The sequence below is a fragment of the Gigantopelta aegis genome, chromosome 6, assembly GCF_016097555.1.
Source record: "Gigantopelta aegis isolate Gae_Host chromosome 6, Gae_host_genome, whole genome shotgun sequence".
NCBI lineage: Eukaryota > Metazoa > Mollusca > Gastropoda > Neomphalida > Peltospiridae > Gigantopelta > Gigantopelta aegis.
In genome coordinates, this window is record NC_054704.1 from 32,056,495 (window position 1) to 32,083,179 (window position 26,685).

Genomic DNA, 26,685 nt, shown 5'->3' on the forward strand with positions numbered 1-26,685 from the left:
ATATGCAAAGAAGCTAATCTCCACTTTAATATATTTCTACTTTAATAGTAAACAAAATGTTTTATCAAGGACAAGTATCAGGTTAAGAGTTTTAACCATTGTCTGATCTCCCACCACCAATGAAAGCAACTACCAGTACTGTGAATTTGTTATTTTCATGGGCTTAATTTTCATTGTTTTGCATAGATATACATTTCATTGGGTACTTCAATTTGTGGATCAAAAAAGGCAATTTCATAAATTTATATTATAGATATGCATGTATTTTATTTTTGTTGTATTCTTAATTCACTGAGTGCACTAGTCCACGAAATGAAAGTGATTTCACAGTATTTTGGTAACAGCAATGTAATTAATCTGTATTTCGTCGGAACATGTTAATGTGAAAAGCAGCTGTTCCAGTCGTAGCTGATGAAGTCTGCAAGTTGCCAATGTTAAACCAAACCTGTTCTGTGACAAGAAGCAGTATCCTCTCGAAGAACTGGTTTCCGTACAGAGCTGTGATTGCCAGATACAGGAAGAGTCCATCAAGCACAGCTCGAGGGATGTACGACATGGGTTCTGGGAGCAGGAACATGGAGAGACCGATCATCACATGAGACACAATACCAGTCAGTCTTGTCTCACGCACACTCACAACACTGGATAATATGATCATAAATATGTTTAATAAGGAAGAAATAATGTTTCTAAAAAGCTAAATGAAGGGAAACAAATATTTGTTAATGATTTATATAGATTTTTGAAAGATTATTGGAAGCAGTAAGTTTTAAACTATTATTATTGGATTAAAAACCATAAACCTCTAATAGATTCAGTCTGACTTTCTTCTTAACAATTAAAATTTGAGGAGTTATTAGCAAATAAAATAACAAAACATCTGAAATTTAATAAAATATTGTAGTTAACAACTAAACAGTTCAGCTCCGTGGTCTAGTGGATAAGCTGCTGGACAATCAAGCTGACGACAGTGGTTCAAATCCCGTCAAAGCTGGCTCACACATTCATTCATCTTTCTCATCTATCACCCTCTGCCTATCATTCTTATTATCTTAATATAAAAAACTTTCCAATTTCTCCCACGATTTCAATCTGTTTTGACCCTTTCTGTCAATTTCCTCTGACTCTGTCTTTTGAGCTGTCCACACCATCGCCTACCTGTCTCAACTTTCTCCACGGGTGCAGTCTCTGTGTATATCCCTGCACCCACCTGGCATCCTCGTCCTCTGCCACTAATAAAGCTGGTCTGACCCACGGCACTAACTAACGACCGCCGGTAGTAGGGGTGCATAGTAGGTGGTTACAAGTGCCTCTTAACAATGCCAGAAGTAACTACTGAACACTCCCTGAAGTGGTCAGACTAAGCCCACAGCTAAAAGCTGATGGGGAACAGGTGTGTGGCACAGATAGCCACAAGAGACAAGCACCTGTCGCGGTTGGAGAGACAAGGACTGGGATGTGGAGGTGGACAGCGAAAGAAGTTGAAAGATAGGAGGAGTTGCCAGATCGGGAAGAAATGAGATGGAATTCAAAGGAGAGAAAGGAAAGGGGGCACTGGGATAAAAAAAACAACTAAAAAAACACACTAAACAGTTCTGACCATGGTGAAAAAGGAAAAACTTTATATTTTTACCAAATATAATCCAGTAAATAAAATTGTATGTCTATAGATGAATTAGATGGCCATAATTAGTGGGAAATGTACAGATGAAAAGTGCCATTATTAGTTTAAAAGTTCCTTTTTGCCTGACAATGACCCTAGGCCATGTTACTGTGCCTTTGTTTTTTGTTGTTTTGTTGTGGGGGGGTTTTGTTTGTGTTTTTTTGTTGTGGGGTTTTTTTTTGGGGTTTTTTTTTGGGGGGGTGGCTTCACTCCCTCTCCCTTCTCTGTTAAGATATTTTACATTATATATGACTGAATTATTTGTATTACTTGTTCAATACTTACATCTGATGTACATGACCTTGGTCTACTCTCTCCTCAACATCGGCTAGTGCCCGGACATGCAGAGGGGAATGAGGAAGGGCAGCATGGACCCATGGGAAGGCAAACAGGGACAAGAAGCCATTGATGATGGCTACTACAAACAGATCCCAGTGGTAAGCTGCTCCTTTCTTCAGCCTGTAGGACAATGAGCAGTTAATTAAGAAGAGCAAATTTATTCATTAGATAATTAGACAGTGTATTACTTTGTAACATCAAAGAAAAATAATCTAAAAATGTTACAAATTGTATTAAAGCACACCAGTATTAAAAAATTTAATCTGTTAAATTGATTTTAAATTTAAAAAAAATTATACCATGCATTTTAAATGAGACCAGGCCATTACAGCTTGTTTTATGTTTTGTATCACACATATATTGCTATAAAGTATGAATATCAAAAATTGTGTTTTCAGCGTTAGAAATGTTCTTGAAGTGACATTTTTAGCACTGTAGAGATTATTAGCAAAATGTTTCTACCTTTCCATTACTATCTTTGTTTATACATTTATGTCATTATGTTTTCTTTACAAACTTACTTGTTGTTGGGGTTGTTGACTAGTGCACTAGATATATTTTGATCCATGAAAAACAGCAAAGACAGACTAAACCCAAGACCAGCTGCTGCAAAAATGGCACCAATTGGTAGATCCCACAGTGGTGCTAGCTGGAACATCTGTTCATTTGGGTTATACTGAAATGGTTTCACTGCAAAAGCAAATATATATATATTTTTTTTTTTTTTTTTTTTTTTTTTTTTTTTTTTTTTGTTAATCAGACTTACTTATCTATAAGCTGTAGATTTTTTGTTTTCTTACTAAATATTTTCAATTATAAGATTTTTGGTTTAAGTATGTGATAAATCTATTGCAATTTTAATTTACCAAGATTTTCAGAGTTATGTCCCTTGGTCCAATTATATCAGCATAAACCCAATAACATAATGTGTTGTCTGAGATGCATATTAATATTAATCTTTGTTCTCAGTCATAAATTGTTTTTATACCAGGTCAATTTTATTATAATATTTTATTATTTACTTCCTAAATATTTTACATTTATCTTCTACCACTAGTAATATTCTGGCAAATACAGTATCTGTGGTAGACTCTTTTTTTTTCTAAAATATTTTTATCATTATATAATGTAACATGAATCTACTTACTTTTGATTTTTCTGAAGACAAAGGATCCAAAGAAAGCCATGACAAGAACTGATATAGGAAGAGCATAGTCGGCAAGAATTTCACGTTTCCCAGCATTCAGAAATGGTCTGCAAACAAACAAAAAAGAAGGAAATAATGGTAAATACAATTCTTTACAAAATGAAATGATAAACATCATCCATTTCATTATATCATAACTTTGAACACATTTATTCAACAATTAATTTTAAAACAAAGTCAAAATGAGTTCGATTATTCATTTAAAAAGTAATTAGCCTATTCCATCATCAGATATTGTAGAATTCATAGATGTACAGCCTCCCATTTTTGTAGAAGTGCAGGCTGAAGTTTGCCCGTATCTGGATAACAATATTTATTCATATTAACATTACTGCAAAACAGCTATATAGGGTTGTAAATTAATTGCTACACATTTTTATATGGATTACAACTAATATTGTGGGTAGAGTGATGGAAATATATGTTGAAAAAGTTTCAGGTCAGCTAATTTGCCTGAATATATCTATAGCTTTTTTGCCCGAATTTGATGAAGAGATGTGTTAGTAAAATATTGTGAACGATACATACGTTTTTGTAAAGTTGAAAAGTGTGAGGCCAATCCAGACAGTTCCAAGCATTAGAAGTAAAAACAAAATGGAGTTTTCTCGCAGACACTCGAAGGGATTCTGCTGGACAGTCTGCTCTGTTGTGTTGAGGCTGGACATCACGCTGGTGGCTATAGTGCTGGCAGTCGTTAGTACGGTGGACACGTTAGTGGAGTCGCCAGTGTTTGTTATGTTACTCTCATCACATTTAGGTGAGTAGTAGTTCTCATTAAAATCTACAAAACACAAAACCAGGAAATATATAGAGTAAGTTGCTAAACAATTAATTACTGGCTTCAGTGGTGTTGTGGCCACAGGACATACGGTTGAAAGGTACTGGGTTCGCAGGTTAGTACTGACTCCCACACAGAGCGTGTTTTAATGACTCAATGAGTATAAGATCACTACACCAACTTACCTCTCACTAACCACTAACCCACTGTCCTGGAAAGACAGCCCAGATAACTAAAGTGTGCCCAGGACAGCATCAGCATGCTTGAACCTTAATAAGCACACAAATAATTTGAAATGAATTAATAAATGAATGACAATTAATTTTATAACTGAAGACAAGTATTTTGCATCACCCAAACCCTCCCCCACTTTCCTCTCTTGCCTTTGATGTCCACATTATTTTTCTTCTGTTCTGTCAACACTGTACAGTGAAACCCATCAAAACCTGATATTCTGTAAACTGACACCTATATTGCTATAGTATCATATATTTTAAAGAACAATCTGTTATCCATTAAAAACAAGAATCCTCTGGAATTTATTGTCTCACTAACCATAATAATTATACTAATTTGATGGAAGCCAATGGACTTTAAAATTTGCAATGACTAACTTTTTCAGTTTATATTTATAAACAAAAATTAAACAAATCTATTATTAACACCTACACTTCCAACTTGAGACAAAAACTATAAATCTTTGTTTTTCTCTTCTAAAAATAACTCAACATGCCACATTCTTTTTAAATGTGATTTCAAATGTTTAAATAATTGAATGTGGGTTTTTTTTTTCATTTTACCTATGTACACTTACCTTTTAAAGTATCTCTGATTGCATCAGCTGAGAAGGCAAACGTTATAAAGACTGAAAATATTTCTTCTGTTGATCTACAAAAGAAATGTTAAATCTACAGATATATTTAATTAAATTAATAGATTCTGTCACTATCATATTTATGTGTATTGAATATTTATGTAATATGGGTTAGGTTTTTTGGTTGATTTTAAATGAAAGTTTGATTTGTGTAATGAAAGCACATCGATTTATTAATGATGTTTTGTTTAGATTTATGTATTATTTTTTACTTAAAGGGACATTCCTGAGTTTGCTGCATTGTAAGATGTTTCCGACTAATAAAATATTTCTATGATTAAACTTACATATTAAATATATTTTCTTGTTTATAATATCAGTGTCCATATATTCCATGTGTTTTTGGTCATCTTAATATTTGTAAGAAGTCGAAACTGGATTTTGTTTTCAAATAATTTCGTACATATGAAAAAAAACTATTTTTAGGAAATAAAATAAAATTTAACCTAGTACAAATACATTGTTGTATTAGAATGATCGGAAACATGTTTAATATATGGCTACTAATATTTTATGCAGAAAAATATTTTTTTTATATATATAATTACTATCGTTAAAAGTCCCTGTTAGTTGACTCAGGAATATCCCTTTAATGTGTTCAGATGCACTGTAATGTATACATTACTGCACACAACATGCAGACAATACAAGCAAAAACAAGATGGATATGTCTTTTAATGAGTTGTAAGATAAATGGTATCTATAGAAAAGAATGTAGTATTCTATTTCTTACACATCCTAAAAACCCCAGATATAAAATAAATTTAATCGTCTTTGCCAACTAAAGACTATTTATGGCATTCGCATGGCAGCTCACTTATCAGTGATCAGTTGCAGATTAAATTGCACATCACAGAACAATCAATTTCAGTTGTCCTTATTTTATTGGATGGTATGGCTGTGGTGACCAGGTCATCATCATGGAGCAACCAGTGACAAGTCTCAAAAGTGATCTCTAACATGTTGGAGATTATATTACAGGTGTGTAAGAAAACATATTCTGCCAATATAAAGGGTGTGTGTAGGGTATAAATCTGTCTCACAGTAGTTAAACTAATATACTAAAAGTAAGTCTTTAAACTATAAGGGCTGTTCCAGAATTGATAAGAGGGGTGCAGGAAGCACCGTTGTGATTATCTTATTCCTGGTGGCTCTACCACATTTCCCCCACAAAAGGTTTCATTTTCCTGCCTTATGGAACAGTTCTAAGAGTAAATATTGATAAAGACAATATAAAAAATACCTTGAGGACCACCTCATCAGCTTGCTCATGTTGAAGAAAGAGAAAATCAGAAGGAAGAACATGTTCCACAAACCGACATAGGCAAACATGGCATGGAAGTTGAGATCAAAGTCTTCACAGACACTGTAAATAACTTACAACACATCATTAAATAATGTATATGTATATATATTTTTTAAATTCCAAATATGGTAAATATATACAAATGTTTAAAAATAAACTTTCAAAAATTTCATAATTTTCTACATGTTCTCATTAAAAAAAAAAAATTAATTGTCTTTTACCATGACTTTAATTTTACTTTCACCATAAAATAATGAATATATATTGGCATTATCCTTTAGTTTCTACCATGGGTTAATGAGTAATATAGACATTATTATTTTTACATTAGCAGATTTATTTTAGTGCCATTAAAATAAACAGAAGTTGAAAAATGAAATTAATTACTGGCAGACTTTTGCAACTCTAGTTTCTAGTTGAATTTCAGTTAACAGTTTTATAAGCACTCTTTAGTACAACAGTAGGAGGTGGGTAACATGATGATCATAGAGCTTGGTGCATGTACAGACATTTCCTTTTGGTTTTCATGCTAATGCTGATACATAGCTTCTGTACTCTGACTTCAGTGGACTTGGTTTGAGTTTGAGTTTTCCTTCTCCTAGGAGAGTTTCTTTACTAGGATTCTGAGCCTCTCCAGCCCAGTTTTGATTTTGGAGTTTGCTTCTCCTAGGCAGTTGTCTTTCTTGACTCTCGTCCTCTGTCTGTCTGGTTCATATTAGTCTAGTCTCTACCCGTTGACCAGTCCAGCTTGGGTGACCCTACCAGCCGCTGATGCTCCAGCTGGCATAGCTCTCCGAGTCATTGAGACATGCAGCTACCTCACCACATCAAGGAATGGACCATGAGATAGGGTGGGTAACAAATAATCACTGTTATCTAATATTCATCTAAAAATATTTACTTTTTGTGTATAAAGCCAATGGAGCTGTTGTTAGAAGAACAATAAGAGGTTGACCACCAAAAATGCCAAACAGAATTCCACCAAAACTCTGTGAAAATAAAATCTTCTTGACTCCTGAAAAAAACAAAACACAATAAAAACAATTAATTATAAAAGACCAGCTAAAATTAATGAGTTAAATTATTAGAAATATATACTCTGTCTTATTTTGTGTACTAGTATATCTACCATTACCACTAACAAAATTATGATCCTTTTACCATCTTAATTCTTCATAACATTTTTTTTTTTTTTAAGTTTTGAATTTACTTACAATTTTGCTTATTTTTGGTAAAATGGGCTAAAGTCATATAATTTCCAATGAAAATGGAAATATTAGAAATCTGTTTGAAATTTTTTCTATATTTCAGTCTAATTATAAATAGAAACTACACCCAATGTCTATATTTAGATTTCTTCCAAAGTTTTCAGATTTGTGTGTCACAGATTTCTAAATCATCTTGTGCTTGTAACAAATTTGAATAATAGCTATTCATAAAAACCCACAATAAAACAAACAGAAGACAACTAAACGTTACCAATTGCCCCGTGTGTATTGTTGCTGTTCAGCATCCCAAAGGCCAGATTGGGAAGGACACAAGCAAAATATAAAAAGAAGGTGGTGGCAATCACTTTATGTGGAGTGTTGTGGCCTATTACACCTGAAATGAAAAATAGAAATTTCTAATAATTAATATCACATATAACACACATACAGCAAAATATTATACTTTGTACTTCCTATTATCAACCGGCCTCAGTGGCGTCGTGGTTAGGCCATCAGTCTACAGGCTGGTAGGTACTGGGTTTGGATCTCAGTCTAGGCATGGGATTTTTAATCCAGATACCGACTCCAAACCCTGAGTGAGTGCTCCGCAAGGCTCAATGGGTAGGTGTAAACCACTTGCACCGACCAGTGATCCATAACTGGTTCAACAAAGGCCATGGTTTGTGCTATCCTGCCTGTGGGAAGCGCAAATAAAAGATCCCTTGCTGCTAATCGGAAAGAGTAGCCCATGTAGTGGCGACAGCGGGTTTCCTCTCAAAATCTGTGTGGTCCTTAACCATATGTCTGACGCCATATAACTGTAAATAAAATGTGTTGAGTGTATCGTTAAATAATGGGTTTTTTATTTTTTTCCTATTATCAGGGCCCATGCTTATAAAACTTTTGGAGTCCAGACTCAATCTCTAATGACGTCACACGCATACAATTTGTATGGTGTTGTCATGACTGTCTCTGATTCTATTAGAGTCTCAAGTCTAGACTCTAAAAGTTTTATAAGCACTAGGCTTGTAGGTCTAAATACTGTGTAAATATTATGTTATAAAATAATTAGAAGGACTGATACAAATATCATCTCAGTTTTTGTAAACTCAGTATATGTATATACATGCAGAAATACTAATGGTATTAAACTGTCATAGTTGCCAACAGTTCCTGTCCTGGACGGAGGAACTGGCTGAGGCCGGTACTTGTGCCCAGGACAGGTGTGCGCTACAACAGCTTGCTCTGAATGTGCACGTTAAACACTTTTCCATTCCATTCCATAGTTGCCAATTATATTTACCAATTACATACCAATTATATTTTTTTAATCTCTGAAATAACAAATCAATAAATGCAAAAAACATTTTGTTTTTAACAGATATGCATTTAATTTAATTTAAGTAGAAGTGATGTCCATTAAAGTATATCAAAATCTAACCATCTTTATAATCAGATAAGTAGTGAGGAAAACGTCTTTTTAAATCTCCTATAATGCCTCTGCCAAAACCACATCTTGAATTCATCTGAAATATTCAAAATTAAAATACATGTTATAAATGATCTCAGCCTCATTCTAGTGTCTTTTCTCTCTAAAGATCAAATGTCTAGTGTCACAAGTCAAAATTTTGCAAAGACTTTGTCATGTACAATATGGCAGCAATGGATTTCCTCTTATTCTCTCTAATGAACAAATGTCCATATAACCATATATTAGCTATCAGATAGCCATACTTTAAAATGTACTGAGATGTTGTTAAACAAATATTCCTTTCCTTTGAATAAAATAATAAATTTGTCGTGAGTTATATTTTGATAAACAAAGCAAATTACATGTACCGGCATGTATATATATTTGAGCTAATATAATCTTTGTGGTTAGCTACAATCAGAATAAAGCAATGATTCATATCATATTTTACTGCTGTATATTTCCATCTATAAATCAAGTTGTTTCCATCAAATATGATTTATCTTATGATCAGATCAGAACATTTTAAAATTAAAATCACCAAAATATTACCACTTTGTGGACAATATTGCTAAGTTTTAATGGAAATAATATCCTGTGAATACATAAGAATTAGAATACGGGTCAATTTATGAATATATTAATTAAAAATGTATTGTTTTAAGACCTGAAATTTAAGCATATGTTTTATATTAAGGTGCAATGGCAAATATATTCATATGATTAATAAAAGAAAAGTTATGTATCTGAGCAATCTTTTTTACGCTATCATCTACATTGTACTATCCAAATCTGGTGAGAGATTTTCAAAGCTATCTTAGCACTATGCTATTGTAAAACTGTCAAAGGATATGACATCACAACAACACTCGCCATAATGACATCATAACTACACTCACCACAATGACATCATAACTACACTCGCCACAATGACATTATAACTACACTCGCCACAATGACATCATAACTATACTCGCCACAATGACATCATAACTACACTCGCCACAATGACATCATAACTACACTCGCCACAATGACATCATAACTACGAGGGGCGAGATGTAGCCCAGTGGTAAAGCGCTCGCTTGATGCACAGTCGGTTTGGGATCGATCCCGGTCAGTGGGCCTATTGGGCTATTTCTCGCTCCAGCCACGACTGGCACATCAAAGGCTGTGGTATGTGCTATCCTATCTATGGGATGGTGCATATAAAAGATCCCTTGCTGCTAATCGAAAAGAGTAGCCCATTAAGTGGCAACAGTTGATTTTCTCAGTCAATATCTGTGTGGTCCTTAACCATATGCCTGATGCCATATAACCATAAATAAAATGTGTTAAGTGCATCATTAAATAAAACATTTCCTTCCTTTCTTCCTTCATAGCCTATGATGATTTTACGATATTGTTGTGCTAAGATAGGTTCAAAAATGTGAGCCCAGGTTGTTTCATATCAGAGTGTTGAAATATTTATCAGTTTTATTACAAAATGTTAATTATATTGGCAATGGGAAATATTTTGGTTCACTGAAACCTCTACATTAAAATAAATTTTAAAAATAAAATAAAATAAAATACATGGTATAATTAATCACATATCTCATGGCATCATCTTCATTAAAAACTCTCTACATCAAAATAAAAATAATAAAATAACATAAAAAAACATTGTATTGATCGAGTATAATACCACATCATCTTCAACAAAATCTCTATACACGTATTAAAATAAGAAATAAAATGTCTTTGTCTCTGTGTTAAATGTTTGTAGCATTTTAAAGAAACAAAAACAAAAATAAATAAATAAAAAACATTAATCAAGTATCACACCACGTCATCTTCATCAAAAACTCTACATTAAACTAAGAAATAAAATGTCTTTGTCTCTGTGTTAAATGTTTGTGGTGATTTAAACAAATAAAAACAAAAATAAATAAATAAAACAACATTAATCGAGTATCTCACAGCATCATCTTCATCAAAAACTGACAGTGTTGGCTGAGACATGCGGTTCTCTGGCAGCCCCTGCACTGTGATGAGTTTGGACATCCTGTCATGCAGATGGCTCTTGAACTCATCCTCATGGTTCACATCTAGCAGCATGTGGCGGAACTCCAGGTCCATGAACAGCGTCGCAAACGTCCGCCCAGTCTCAAGATAACCTTTTGTGGTTTTCTGTAAAAAAAAACATTACAAGCATAAAAACAGCTTGAACATAAACTACATACTCACTGTTTGGTCAAAACTATTCATAATGACTACACATAGGTTGTTGGTAACGTAATGAATTCAAAATAATATGTATTTTATATAAAAGAAAAAAACATATTTCAGTACCCGGTAATAATTTTTGATATAAATCCAAGGTTGTCTTAATGGACAACAAATACAAAAGTTAGAGTTTTTAACACCCTGCTGACCATTGGCATAGCCAAGATTTTATATTGGATGGACCACCCAAATGGAGGGAGGCAACCACACAGTTTATGATTTGTGCTATGGAGGAATATAAAAGTTAGTGGGAGGAAAAAAGAGGTGTGATTGGTGGTCATAGCCCCATGGCTTCTCCTCTTTTGGCTATGCCAATGCTGCTGACAGAGGTATTATGTTTTGCTTCATAGCAAAGCTTCTTTTATAGTTTTAAAATGCAAATTCCTACTGTCAAAATAACACATATCAGTCAGGGAATGTGAAAACATTTTTGTCATATAATATTCAGCCATTTTTGTCAGACCGTTCAAAATTGTGCCTAATTTCCTTCATCAAAACTGTGCACCCTTTCTCTTTGGCTTAATCCTATGGGACATTCCAAATTCCACAGCACCATACTACCTTCCACCTGTTACCAGCCCCAGTCGGACTGCTGGTGCTCCCTTGCACCTGCCAGTGCAGGCAGTCCCCCTTCCAACCCACCCTGCTTCTTTTCTGTCCTGGATGGAGGAGCCGGTCGAGGCAGGCACCTGTGCCCAGAACAGGCGTACACTACAACAGCTTGCTCTGAATGTGCATGTTAAACACTGACTTGACCTGACATATAGTCTTAGAGAGAGAACCTGCTACAATTTTCTATTGGAAGCAAGGGATCTTTATATGCACCGTCCGACAGGGATCAATCCTAGACAGATTGTGCATCTAGCAAGCGCTTTACCACTGAGCTACATCCCATCTTGACATACTAGTTAACATAGTCAGTTTACTGAGAGATATTGACTGTACAGTCCACTGTACTTCCAGGAAATACTCTAACCAATGAGCTGAACCTTGCTCTAACATGCTCCATGGACCTTAACCATCAGATAGATTAAATTATCAAGTAGGTATTATTGAGTCATTGGAAATACATTAGTTAGCTGATAAAGTTTGATCATTTTTCTCTCTTGCTGGAGTTACTACGGTAAGTAAGTCTCATCAGGTCACTGGAAAAATACTGAACACTAAAAGAAACTATACACTTTTTAAAGTGCCATATTTTCTACAAATGTTTGAATAATTTCACCCAACAAAAGTTATCATCAGTCAGGCTTTACAAGGGCCAGTCTGGAAAACTGGTTTTGCACAAAAAGCATGTGCACAATTAAATTGAAGTATGCTAGTGACTAGTTTATAATGAATCAAATACTGAATGGTAGGCACTGAAAAAACTTTAAAAACATATCAGATATTGAAAAGTGTTAAATGGCTAGGCTATTGCAAATATGCAATAAGTGTGAGACATACCCAAGAACCTGCTTTGCAAAGTGTAGTGGCACGTGAATGATAAAACTTACCAGAAACTTTGGATCAACATTTACATTCACTCAATACAGCAAGGTGTAACAGAGTTATTTTGAGCTTACTACTGTAAGATTAAATTATCAAGTAGGTATTATTGAGTCATTGGAAATACATTAGTTAGATGATAAAGTTTGATCATTTTTCTCTCTTGCTGGAGTTACTACGGTAAGTTACCAAGTAAGTCTCATCAGGTCACTGGAAAAATACTGAACACTAAAAGAAACTATACACTTTTTAAAGTGCCATATTTTCTACAAATGTTTGAATAATTTCACCCAACAAAAGTTATCATCAGTCAGGCTTTACAAGGGCCAGTCTGGAAAACTGGTTTTGCACAAAAAGCATGTGCACAATTAAATTGAAGTATGCTAGTGACTAGTTTATAATGAATCAAATACTGAATGGTAGGCACTGAACAAACACATCATTAAACACACTAAGTTTTAACTGAGTTATGACTCAGCATATGCAATGTTACCTCAAATTTCAGACAGGATTTTGATTTATCAAAAGAGTTACAATTTTACTTCTTTTTGGGTTTTTTTTTACACCCACAGGAAGAGTAACTCTTGTTTTTATTTTCAAAATGTAATGACATTTTGTGAAGTTGTTTTATTGTTAATGGAATCTGGTTTGATATTACCATTGATATCTTTATGATTTTTTTCATATTATAAAAATAAGTGTGAAAAATATTCAATGTATAGTTTCTTTTGGCATTCAGTATGCATGAGCTGTATAATAAAGCTTGATCATTTGCCTCTCTTGTTGGGAGTTACTAAGTTACCAAGTACATCCCATCAGGTCATTAGAAATACATGAGCTGTATGATAAAGTTTGATCATTTACCTCTCTTGTTGGAGTTACTAAGTTACCAAGTACATCCCATCAGGTCATTAGGAATACATGAGCTGTATAATAAAGTTTGATCATTTGCCTCTCTTGTTGGAGTTACTAAGTTACCAAGTACATCCCATCAGGTCATTAGGAATACATGAGCTGTATAATAAAGTTTGATCATTTACCTCTCTTGTTGGAGTTACTAAGTTACCAAGTACATCCCATCAGGTCATTAGGAATACATGAGCTGTATAATAAAGTTTGATCATTTACCTCTCTTGTTGGAGTTACTAAGTTACCAAGTACATCCCATCAGGTCATTAGGAATACATGAGCTGTATAATAAAGTTTGATCATTTACCTCTCTTGTTGGAGTTACTAAGTTACCAAGTACATCCCATCAGGTCATTAGGAATACATGAGCTGTATAATAAAGTTTGATCATTTGCCTCTCTTGTTGGAGTTACTAAGTTACCAAGTACATCCCATCAGGTCATTAGGAATACATGAGCTGTATAATAAAGTTTGATCATTTGCCTCTCTTGTTGGAGTTACTAAGTTACCAAGTACATCCCATCAGGTCATTAGGAATACATGAGCTGTATAATAAAGTTTGATCATTTACCTCTCTTGTTGGAGTTACTAAGTTACCAAGTACATCCCATCAGGTCATTAGGAATACATGAGCTGTATAATAAAGTTTGATCATTTGCCTCTCTTGTTGGAGTTACTAAGTTACCAAGTACATCCCATCAGGTCATTAGGAATACATGAGCTGTATAATAAAGTTTGATCATTTACCTCTCTTGTTGGAGTTACTAAGTTACCAAGTACATCCCATCAGGTCATTAGGAATACATGAGCTGTATAATAAAGTTTGATCATTTGCCTCTCTTGTTGGAGTTACTAAGTTACCAAGTACATCCCATCAGGTCATTAGGAATACATGAGCTGTATAATAAAGTTTGATCATTTGCCTCTCTTGTTGGAGTTACTAAGTTACCAAGTACATCCCATCAGGTCATTAGAAATACATGAGCTGTATAATAAAGTTTGATCATTTGCCTCTCTTGTTGGAGTTACTAAGTTACCAAGTACATCCCATCAGGTCATTAGAAATACATGAGCTGTATGATAAAGTTTGATCATTTACCTCTCTTGTTGAAGTTACTAAGTTACCAAGTACATCCCATCAGGTCATTAGGAATACATGAGCTGTATAATAAAGTTTGATCATTTGCCTCTCTTGTTGGAGTTACTAAGTTACCAAGTACATCCCATCAGGTCATTATAAATACATGAGCTGTATAATAAAGTTTGATCATTTGCCTCTCTTGTTGGAGTTACTAAGTTACCAAGTACATCCCATCAGGTCATTAGGAATACATGAGCTGTATGATAAAGTTTGATAATTTACCTCTCTTGTTGGAGTTACTAAGTTACCAAGTACATCCCATCAGGTCATTAGAAATACATGAGCTGTATGATAAAGTTTGATAATTTACCTCTCTTGTTGGAGTTACTAAGTTACCAAGTAAGTCCCATCAGGTCATTAGAAATATAGGAGCTACGTAATAAAGTTTGATAATTTACCTCTCTTGTTGGAGTTACTAAGTTACCAAGTAAGTCCCATCAGGTCATTAGAAATATAGGAGCTACGTAATAAAGTTTGATAATTTACCTCTCTTGTTGGAGTTATCACAAGGATAACAAATCTTGCTTCTTGACAGTTTGTGCCGAGATTAGCAGGATGTCGTAGCCGAGCTATCACAACACGTTGACTTGTAACAGTCGGCAAATCACACCTAAAAATACATCATTATTTTCTTAAATAAACATCTAAAAATCAAATTATACAAATAATAATAATCTGTACTGTAATATACAACTGACATCAATCTCTTTTAAAAAAGAGTAGCCCATGAAGTGGCAACAGCAGGTTTCCTCCCTCAATATCTGTGTGGTCCTTAACTATATGTCCGACATAATATAACTAAAATGTGTTACTTGTGTCATTAAATAAACCATTTTCTTCCTTCAGTCTCTGTTAAAGGCCTGACTGGTATACAGTCAATTTCTAAACAACCAGATTCCTAATATTTTTAACACATCAACAGACCTATAAGCAGACTGTTCATTAGTGGCTAGTATATATGTGAAACATAATAGAAAGTGATACTTGGTGCAACTAACTGAATACAAACTGGGAAGATAAATAACCCAATGGACCCACTGTGGGGAAGTAATCCTGTCACGTCAGGCAGAAATGATCATTGTGTAACACCTTGCTCCCCTATTTCTAGAAAATATCACTAAGCTTTAACCATTCCCATTTTCTAGATACTATCATTGAGTTACAGCACACTCCCTATATCTAAAAACTATCACTGAGTTACATCTTGCTCACTTACTTCTAGAAACTGTCACCAAGTTACATCCTGCTTACTTATTTATAGAAACTATCACTTAGTTACATCCTGTTCTCCTATTTCTATAAATTATCACCAAGTTACATCCTGCTTACTTATTTATAGAAACTATCACTTAGTTACATCCTGTTCTCCTATTTCTATAAATTATCACCAAGTTACATCCTGCTTACTTATTTATAGAAACTATCACTTAGTTACATCCTGTTCTCCTATTTCTATAAATTATCACCAAGTTACATCCTTCTTCCTTATATCTAAAAACTATAACTGAGATATATGCTGTTCCTTTATTTATAGAAACTATCACTCACCTATCTTTAGAAATTATCACTAAGTTACATCTTGCCTCCTATATTTAACAACTATAAGTGAGATACATCCTGCTCTCCTATTTTTAAAACCTCTTACTGAGATACATCCTGTTCCTCTATTTCTGCAAAACAAGACTTAGTTGCATCCTGCACACCTATCTTTAGAAACTTTCACCGAGATACATCCTGTTCCTTTATGTCTAAAAACTATCACTGAGTTAAATCCTGCTCTCCCATTTCTATAAACTGTCACTGGGTTATATCATGCTCCCCTATATCAACAGAAAATGCATGTCTAAATGTCTTCTTATCTAAATCAGGCAGTGTGGTATGTACAGCAGTTAAAATAGACAGCAACAAGTTTGGTGTCAAACAGATCCAGCCACTTAACAAGAAAGACCTTTACTTACATAATACAGATCCAAGACTGATCAAAGTCGATGCCTCCTAGCTCACTGCTGGAAAGCATACCTTGAATAGTTTTTGCCAATACACAGCCTGAAAATAAATATACATGAATATATCAATGAAAATCGTAATATATTTAATGTTAAGCTAAACAGGAAAAAAAGAAAAACGTTTTGCATAACAAAAGACAAAGTTAAAAATTAATTGTAGAGTATCCAGACAGAGAAAGAGAATATTTTGTGTTGTATTCTAATAATATACTGAACTCCAAAAGAAACTAAATGTATAAAGTTTTTAAAATGCCATATTTTCTAAAATACTTGTTTCTACATAGTTTGTATATGTGATGCTAGCTCATTCTTTGAATAAGATCACCCAACAAAAGTTGCAGTCAGTCCAGCATTTCATAGCTTGGTCAAAAAAACTTTTCTCAAATGTGTTACAATTTTACTTTTTTTTTTTTTTAAACCACACACACGTACGCATGCACACACGCACGCACACGCACACACGCACGCACGCACACACACACACCCAGGATGAGTAACTTGCTTTTAATTTAGAAATGTAATGAAATTTTGTGCTTTGCCTGTTAATACAATATGGTTAGATATAGGGGGGGGGGAGGGGGCGGGACGTAGCCCAGTAGTAAAGCGTTCACTTGATGCGCGGTCAGTCCAGGATCGATCTCCGTCAGTGGACCCACTGGACTATTTCTCGTTCCAGCCAGTGCTCCATAACTGGTGTAACAAAGACTGTGGTATGTACTATCCTGTCTGTGGGATGGTGCATATAAAAGATCCTTGCTGCTAATTGAAAAGAGTAGCCTATGAAGTGGCGATAGCGGGTTTCCTCTCTCAATATCTGTGTGGTCCTTAATCATATGTCTGACGCCATATAACTTAAATAAAATGTGTTGAGTGCATCGTTAAATAAAACATTTCTTTCTTTCTGATTAAATATTACCATTGTTATGATTTTGTTTTCTATTATAAGAATGGATGTGAAAAATATTAACGTTATACTTTCTTTTGGCATTCAGTATACAATCTGTAATTTACTTTTCTACAAATATTATTTTCACAATAGAATTAACACCAAAAAATGGATTTGCAAAACATTTTCACTTAGCAGTAATCTTATTTTCTAAGTAATTCTTGCTCACTCCTTTTTATGGGTTGGCAAATAAATCCAAGGCATTATGTCATCAATAACCCATCATTAAAAAAGATACATGTAACCAAAAATAACATAAGATTACAGATGCTGCAGTTTTGCATTAGTGAATTTTAGTAACATCATTATATATATCTAAAGATAATCTCTTGATTTCTTTGTAAAAATGACATATTTAGCATCATGCATTGTGAAATCTAGTTGTTATATACATGTAAAACTATTTAATTAACCTCCTGATTCCCTTGTGAAAATGGCTTCTTTAGCATCTTCTATTGTGAAGTCTGGTTGTTGCTGGGTCTTGAGCAAGTGCTTGAGCATGCCTCCGATCGTTTCCCGCACACCAGATTCGTACAGATCCAGACACAGCACTGCCTCCTTGAGGTATTTTTCAACATCCCGGTATGCTCGCACTTCAGAGGCAAAGTCTTTTACTGGAATGGTCTAGTAAAATTATAAAATTCTGTGAGTACATCGTTAAATGAAAAAAAAAATCCGATTGTGTTAGTACATGTAGTTCCTCAAGATGACCTTTTCCTCTGCTTTGTTGTTGGCGGCTTTTTAACATTTTTGTTTGTGCACCTGGGCCCCGTTCCATGAAGCGATCTTAGTGCTACGATCACCTTAACTGCATCACGATCACCTTAACTGCATAAGGTAGTTATACGCATACGGTGATCTTAGTGCTAACACTGCTTGATGGAATGAGGTCCACGTCCAGTCAATGTCCATTTATGTTGGTGAAATAATTCTAGCAGCAGGGATGGAAAACAAATGACTGACCTTTTTTTTTTTTAAATATTTGATAAATGTGTATGTACCAATATATTACAGCATTCATTAATTTAAAATTATTACTTTAAGGCAAAAATAGTTTCTTTAAATTAAGTTGTTAAAATACAAAGTAACACATGTAATCATTTCATTTTATAAATATTTGCGTGCTTATATTCATCTGCAGTTCAAACAGATGATTCTTTGCATGTATATCAGCTACCAAGCTGTCCAGGACAAGACAGTGAGTATGGTGAAGAAACAAATGATGTTGTAGCCTTATAGTTTTCCGCTAAGCTGTGTACTCAATCAAGTTGTAACTGATACTGCAATGGGAATTCCCAGCATCTATCAATCTGTTTTGGGCTGGATGTAGCCCAGTGGTAAAGTGCTAGCTTGATGCACAGTCGGTGTGGGATTCCAGCCAGAACACTTCAACTGGTTTATCAAAGGCCATGGTATGTACTATCCTGTCTGTAGGATAGTGCATATACAATTTTGTTTTTTCAAAGATTAATTTTTACTACTGAAAGACTCGCCGTCTTCTCTGCTTAAAATTCAACATAAAGTAACTGCATCAGTCATGGAACATAAATTAGAACAAGTAATAATTCAACTGGGGTTGGGGGGGGGGGGGGGGGGAAGTAGCCCAGTGGTAAAGTCTGATGTGCAGTCAGTTTGGGATCAATCCCCATCAGTGGGCCTATTGGGCTATTTCTCGTTCCAGCCAGTGTACCACGACTGGTATATCAAAGGACATGGTATGTGCTATTCTGTCTGTGGGATGGTGCATATAAAAGATCCCTTGCTGCTAATGGGAAAATGTAGCGGGTTTCCTCTCTAAGACTATATGTCAAAATTACCAAATGTTTGATATCCATGATTAAACTAAATGGCTTAACCAATACACCATCAAGTTAAGAAAGAGTTAAATACTGAGATCTTTAATGTATCCTGTTCACAAGTTAAGAAAGAGTTAAATACTGAGATCTTTAATGTATCCTGTTCACAAGTTAAGAAAGAGTTAAATACTGAGATCTTTAATGTATCCTGTTCACAAGTTAAGAAACAGTTAAATACACAGATTTTTAATGTATCCTGTTCACAAGTTAAGAAACAGTTAAATACTGAGATCTTTAATGTATCCTGTTCACAAGTTAAGAAACAGTTAAATATTGATATCTTTAAAGTGTCCTGTTCATACGTTAAGAAACAGCTAAATATTGATATCTTTAATGTGTCCTGTTCACATGTTAAGAAACAGTTAAATATTGAGATCTTTAATGTATCCTGTTCACAAGTTAAGAAACAGTTAAATATTGATATCTTTAAAGTGTCCTGTTCATACGTTAAGAAACAGCTAAATATTGATATCTTTAATGTGTCCTGTTCACATGTTAAGAAACAGTTAAATATTGAGATCTTTAATGTATCCTGTTCACAAGTAAGAAACATTTAAATACTGAGATCTTTAATGTATCCAGTTCACAAGTTAAGAAACAGTTAAATTCTGATATATTTAATGTATCCTGTTCATAAGTTAAGAAACAGTTAAATACTGAAATATTTAATATATTCTGTTCACAAGTTAAGAAACAGTTAAATATTGATATCTTTAATGTATCCTGTTCACAAGTTAAGAAACAGTTAAATACTGAGATCTTTAATGTATCCTGTTCACAAGTTAAGAAACTGTTAAATACTGAGATCTTTAATGTATCCAGTTCACAAGTTTATAAACAGTTAAATACTGAGCTCTTTAATGTATCCAGGTCTCAAGTTAAGAAATTCATATAAATACAATTGATGAAAATGAACTGAATAGATTGAGGCTAAATTTAAAACTTACACTAACTTTTATTTTTAAGTATAGACATTTTACCGACATTTTCTCATCTGTATTTTACAATTGTCAACTACTGCTGATTGTCTTTTTTATGAACCAGCTGATGATGATGATATACCAGTACACTGAAGTCATAAATAGCATTACACATAAATCTTTGTCTAGACATTGTGTGGGAATTCTTTTATCTGCATCTTGCAAATGTCGTACATAATTCTGATAGGATCAACAATTTTCAAGCCAAATATCTTGATGGTCTGGTTCATAAAATAATGGGTGAAAATATATGGGAAAAGTGAGGCCCTATAAACCTCACACATAAATCTGTGTCTACACAATTACAGGAACTCTGTCATCAGCATGTTGTAAATATCAGACGTCTTTTGTTAGAATTAACAATTTAATATTGATTTATCATTTTCTTGGATTTTTTTATGCACTGTAATCTGCTAGAGACTTATTTAATATTACTAATATTCTTCTCTCTTTTTTTTAAATTTTAATAAGAACACAAATTATTATGTGAAGGGTGGAGTAAAGGTAACATTTTGTGTATACACATCGCCCACAAAATAAAATATTATTTAAATCAACTATGCATTAAGAAAAAGTTTTGTTTTGTTTAACGACACCGCTAGAGCACATTGATTTATTAATCATCACTATTGGATGTCAGACATTTGGTCATTTTGACACAGTCATAGAGATGAAACCCGCTACATTTTCCTAGTAGTAGTAAGGGATCTTTTATATCCCACAGACAGGATAGCACATAACCATGGCCTTTGATATACCAGTTGTGGTGCACTGGCTAGAGTGAGAAATAGCCCAATAAGCCCACTGACGGGCATCGATCCTAGACGCATCAAGCGAGCATTTTACCACTGGGCTACGTCCTGCCCTCTATGCATTAAGCAAGGCACCAGACCCACCAGGAATAAAATAACAACTAGGATATCTTCCCCTTCTCCACAAAATGTGACCAATTCTCGAACAAGGCACCAGACCCACCAGGAATAAAATAACAACTAGGATATCTTCCCCTTCTCCACAAAATGTGACCAATTCTCAAACAAGGCATCAGACCCACCAGGAATAAAATAACTAGGATATCTTCCCCTTCTCCACAAAATGTGACCAATTCTCAAACAAGGCACCAGACCCACCAGGAATAAAATAACAACTAGGATATCTTCCCCTTCTCCACAAAATATGACCAATTCTCGAACAAGGCACCAGACCCACCAGGAATAAAATAACAACTAGGATATCTTCCCCTTCTCCACAAAATGTGACCAATTCTCGAACAAGGCACCAGACCCACCAGGAATAAAATAACAACTAGGATATCTTCCCCTTCTCCACAAAATGTGACCAATTCTCGAACAAGGCACCAGACCCACCAGAAATAAAATAACAACTAGGATATCTTCCCCTTCTCCACAAAATGTGACCAATTCTCGAACAAGGCACCAGACCCACCAGGAATAAAATAACAACTAGGATATCTTCCCCTTCTCCACAAAATGTGACCAATTCTCGAACAAGGCACCAGACCTACCAGGAATAAAATAACAACTAGGATATCTTCCCCTTCTCCACAAAATGTGATCAATTCTCGAACAAGGCACCAGACCCACCAGGAATAAAATAACAACTAGGATATCTTCCCCTTCTCCACAAAATGTGACCAATTCTCGAACAAGGCACCAGACCCACCAGGAATAAAATAACAACTAGGATATCTTCCCCTTCTCCACAAAATGTGACCAATTCTCGAACAAGGCACCAGACCCACCAGGAATAAAATAACAACTAGGATATCTTCCCCTTCTCCACAAAATGTGACCAATTCTCGAATAAAATTTGTTTTGTTTCATGAAATGAATTATATAGACATAAAGTATATTAATTACCGGTATTGGCTAATGGATGTCAATTTTTTTAAATTCTTATATATATTTTTCAAAGGAAACCCACTACATTTTTTCATTAGCAGCAAGTGATCTTTTATATGCACTTTCCTACAGACAGAACAGCACATACCACAGCCTTTGATTTACCGGTTGGGATTGGAAAAACCCAATAGCTTCACCAAGGATGTTCAATTCTTTAACCCAAGCACCTCGGGCTGACTAAGCAAAATAAAGTGTAAATTTGTTGTTTTTTAATGCCACCACTAGAGCACATTGTGTTCTTTATCATTGGCTAATGGATGTCAAACAGTTGGTCATTTTAGCATATAGTCTTAGAGAGGAAACATGCTACAGTTTTCCATTAGCAGCAAGGGATCTTTTATATGCACCATCCCACATACAGACTGAGCTCTGTGTATAGTGGAACAGCACTTGGTGTATAGTGCCACCACAGACAATATATAATATATAAAGGGGTCGAAACAGGCTGAAATTCCTGTGAGATATTTGGTTCGGTAAGCTACAAATTCTACCAGACTGAATTAAACATGATCATAAAGTATAAATATAAAATAATTATCATAAAGTATAAATGTAAAATGGTGATTTTGATCAGCAAAAACTGGTTGGGACGGCAATATTTCAGCCCCTGATATATTTGTTTACTAATTATATGTAAGGAATCTTTGGTATTCACTTTTCCACAGAAAGGTCAGCACATACCATGGCTGTTGATACACTGATTGTTGAGGATACATTGGACAGAGGGAACTGATTCTTTTAACTCATATATACTTAGGAGAAAACTCTACCACTGAACTACATTCTTCCCTCCGATATGCTCTAGTGGTGTCATTAAACAAAACAAAACTTTATTCTTTTTTTTTCTTCCCATCTTGATAGATAAATTCACAGTGAATATTTCACTAATAACAGCGTGTTTAAGGAGAAGAACCTAATTAAAAACAAATTAAGTACAGTTTGTACATTCTTTCCTCCCGTGTGCTCTAGTGGTGTCATTAAACAAACTTTTTTTTCTTTTTTTTTCTTCTCTCCCCCGACACCATGCGTAGATAAATTCACAGTGAATATGTCACTAATAACAGTGTGTTTAAGGAGAAGAACCCAATTAAAAACCAATTAAATACAATTTGTACATTCTTCCCTCCCGTGTGCTCTAGTGGTGTCATTAAACAAACTTTTTTCTTTTTTTTTTTTTCTTCCCTCCCCGACACCATGCATAGATAAATTCACAGTGAATATTTCACTAATAACAGCGTGTTTAAGGAGAAGAACCCAATTAAAAACCAATTAAATACAATTTGTACATTCTTCCCTCCCGTGTGCTCTAGTGGTGTCATTAAACAAACTTTTTTTTTCTTTTTTTTTTCTTCCCTCCCCGACACCATGCATAGATAAACTTACAGTTAATATTTCACTAATAACAGCGTGTTTAAGGAGAAGAACCCAATTAAAAACCAATTAAGTACAATTTCTGCCAGCGGGATACACTCCAACACATGTAGAAATAGGCATGCTGGCAACATTGTGACTTCTACAAAAGAAACTACTAAAGGTTATTGATTGCAAGTCCCGATTATACCAAGTAGAATAATTCTGTGTAATGGCCTGGAGAAAGACGATAATATGAATTAACTCGTAAAGATGTCTCGCAGCTGTAGTTTTAACATACCATTGAAGCTGCAGATGAAAGTTCATAAAGGTCATGTGATGTACAAAAACCTGATCCTTCTGTGTAGGCGGTATTCACATACCTGCTAATCCACGTACTTATGTGCTTTATATATAGATAGGTGGTGGTGGTTACAGATGATTCCCATTATAGCATGAAATTCTGATCACAGAGATGAGGTAATCAATACACCAGAAGTAAGAAAAAAGAAAGAATGAAAGAAAGAAAAAACCAAAGAAAGAAAGAAGTGTTTTAATGACACACTCAACACATTTTATGTACGGTTATATGGCATCAGACATATGGTTAAGGACCACACACAGATATTGAGAGAGGAAACCCGCTGTCACCACTTCATGGGCTACTCTTTTCGATTAGCAGCAAGGGATCTTTTATATACACCATCCCACAAACAGGGTAGTACATACCACGGTCTTTGATATACCAGTTGTGGAGCACTGGCTGGAATGAGAAATAGCCCAATGGACCCACCAATGGGGATCGATCCCAGTCAGACTGACAGTTAAAGAGAAAGAAAGAGGGGAAGATAAAAATATAAAAAGGAAGAAAGAGAGCAAAAGAAAGAAAAAATAATGAACAAAATGAATAAATAATAATAACAAAATAAATAAATAAATAAATAAATAAATAAACAAAAATATTTGGATCTTAGTTATGAAAGTAGTACAATGATATTGAAAAATTATTTACCTCGAACTTGCCATGAAGCAAATTAACTTCGTCACCATCTGAAAAAATAAAAATACATGTACGAAAATGTATGCTTTAAGTGTGCTGAAAAGGGTCAGGCCAGTCCGGATCTAGCTGAAACACTACCTAAAACAAAACTAATAAAACACATTAAAATTAATTCAAGCATCTAATTTTTAAAAATTGTTCAAGCATCTAATTTTGTACATGTGTGTAGGCTACAGATTTGAAATGCCTGTAGTACATTATTATCACATTTTTTATATTAGCTTGTCATTAATATACAGCATACTAGTATGTACTTCAATTTAGTAAAATATATATGCCTTCCTTTACAGTTGAGTGTTCGCCTGGGGTTAGTTTTTTTCTCATTCCAACCACTGCACTACAAACTGGTCAAAGGCCGTTGTATGTGCTATCCTGTCTGTGAAAGTGCATATAAAAGAACCCTTGCTGCATTAAAAAAATGTAGTGGGTTTCCTCTGATGACTATGTGTCAAAATTACCAAATGTTTGATATCCAATAGCCGATGATCAATGTGTCGTTATACATAATAAACTTTAACTTTTAACTTTACATATGTTAGAACAAAAGAGTATATGCCCCAAATACCTTTTTCATCACTATAACATTACTTAAACAACTCAATCTCATAAACATGCATATCTACATATTATTTAGATAACTCAACCAAAAATCAGCATTTCAGTTAGTATGTGTGTAGATATTTGCTTGGAGTTAGGTTGTGTTGTTGTTGTTGTTTTTTATGTGAGGTTTTTTTTTTTGGGGGGGGGGTTCAACAATATTTCACTCTTATCACAGCCATTTCATTGTGACATAAAGCCAGAGTATCTATTTAAATTACAAGATAGCTTCTGCTCTTTCATGTACTTAAATATGTCCCCCCAAAAAATATATTTTATAAAGTCAACAACAATCAACATAGTGTGCCTCAAATACTAGAATGTTGCATTCACACCATTCAAGGGTAAATATTTCTAGGGGTATATAGAACATCATCTGGAACTTTATAGAACACCAAATCACCACTCACATACCCTAATGCATGTGAAAAAAATATTACTCAAACAACATGTAGTGCCTCAAAACAGATTAGAATACATTAAAATCCCTAGGGATTAAATGGGATTATAAGATGGCCACAAACCCGACAATTGAGGGCCTGTAGTATAATTCAAGGCAGCTCTGGTTATTACAAATCAGGTCAGTTTTTATTACAATTCAAGGCAGGTATTACAATTCAGGTAATTTATTACAATTCAAGGCACTACAGGGCCGCACACTTGGTGTTTGGCCAGATCACTTTGAAGACTGTTGTGGCCATGGTATAAATACAATTAAAACCAACATTTCACTGTATGGGCGATAAGTGTTGAAAACACTGCCTACCCTCTATCCCCATCCTCCACCTGTGATTTTTGGAACATATCTTATGCTAAACATTCATCCATCTGTCAATAATCTCAAACAAAGCAAGGTGTTATTAGATTTGGTAATTTTATAGCATGTCTTAGACAAATTGTAAAATGTACTTGATATAGCAGTATTAATATTCAAATATTATTTTTCCCTTTGTTTTTAAAAAAACTGACTTGTTTTCTAAAAACAGAATATCCTTCTCCAGGGTATAATGGAATTACGAGAGAATTGTAAACAGTTTGAAAAGCAATATGGAATATCTTGAGAAAGTTGAAGATCAGCGGTGGCATATTAAATATTCGGTGAAATTTGGCTCAGTGACAGAACATCTGCCCGAGGTTGGAGTGGTCATACAAAGCAATGTTTCTCTGAATTCACCCTGGAGTTTTAACCATATTGATTCAGTTCATCACAACTTCAGGGGAAATCATCAGATTATTGGAGCAAAATTTAAAAGTCATTACACCTTCTTGAAATTTTTAATTATTATAAAGATATCCTTATATTACTGGAATATCAA

The 26,685-nt window shown here is 34.4% G+C and overlaps 1 protein-coding gene across 2 annotated transcripts in view; it reads right to left on the reverse strand.

The window, feature by feature from the left end:
* Positions 1–26,685, reverse strand: part of LOC121376426 (sodium bicarbonate transporter-like protein 11) — an 81,517-nt gene that overhangs the window by 2,882 nt on the left and 51,950 nt on the right. For both annotated transcript variants that reach the window (XM_041504291.1, XM_041504290.1), the window contains 15 exons: positions 24,725–24,762; positions 18,018–18,228; positions 16,611–16,698; positions 15,139–15,262; positions 10,809–11,018; positions 8,817–8,901; positions 7,647–7,769; positions 7,069–7,182; positions 6,105–6,237; positions 4,802–4,875; positions 3,738–3,990; positions 3,150–3,256; positions 2,524–2,692; positions 1,949–2,122; positions 446–641 (listed from right to left, as the gene is read on the reverse strand). In XM_041504291.1, the coding sequence (XP_041360225.1) occupies positions 446–641; positions 1,949–2,122; positions 2,524–2,692; positions 3,150–3,256; positions 3,738–3,990; positions 4,802–4,875; positions 6,105–6,237; positions 7,069–7,182; positions 7,647–7,769; positions 8,817–8,901; positions 10,809–11,018; positions 15,139–15,262; positions 16,611–16,698; positions 18,018–18,228; positions 24,725–24,762 (2,099 nt within the window). The remainder of the gene's footprint in view (positions 1–445; positions 642–1,948; positions 2,123–2,523; positions 2,693–3,149; positions 3,257–3,737; positions 3,991–4,801; positions 4,876–6,104; positions 6,238–7,068; positions 7,183–7,646; positions 7,770–8,816; positions 8,902–10,808; positions 11,019–15,138; positions 15,263–16,610; positions 16,699–18,017; positions 18,229–24,724; positions 24,763–26,685) is intronic.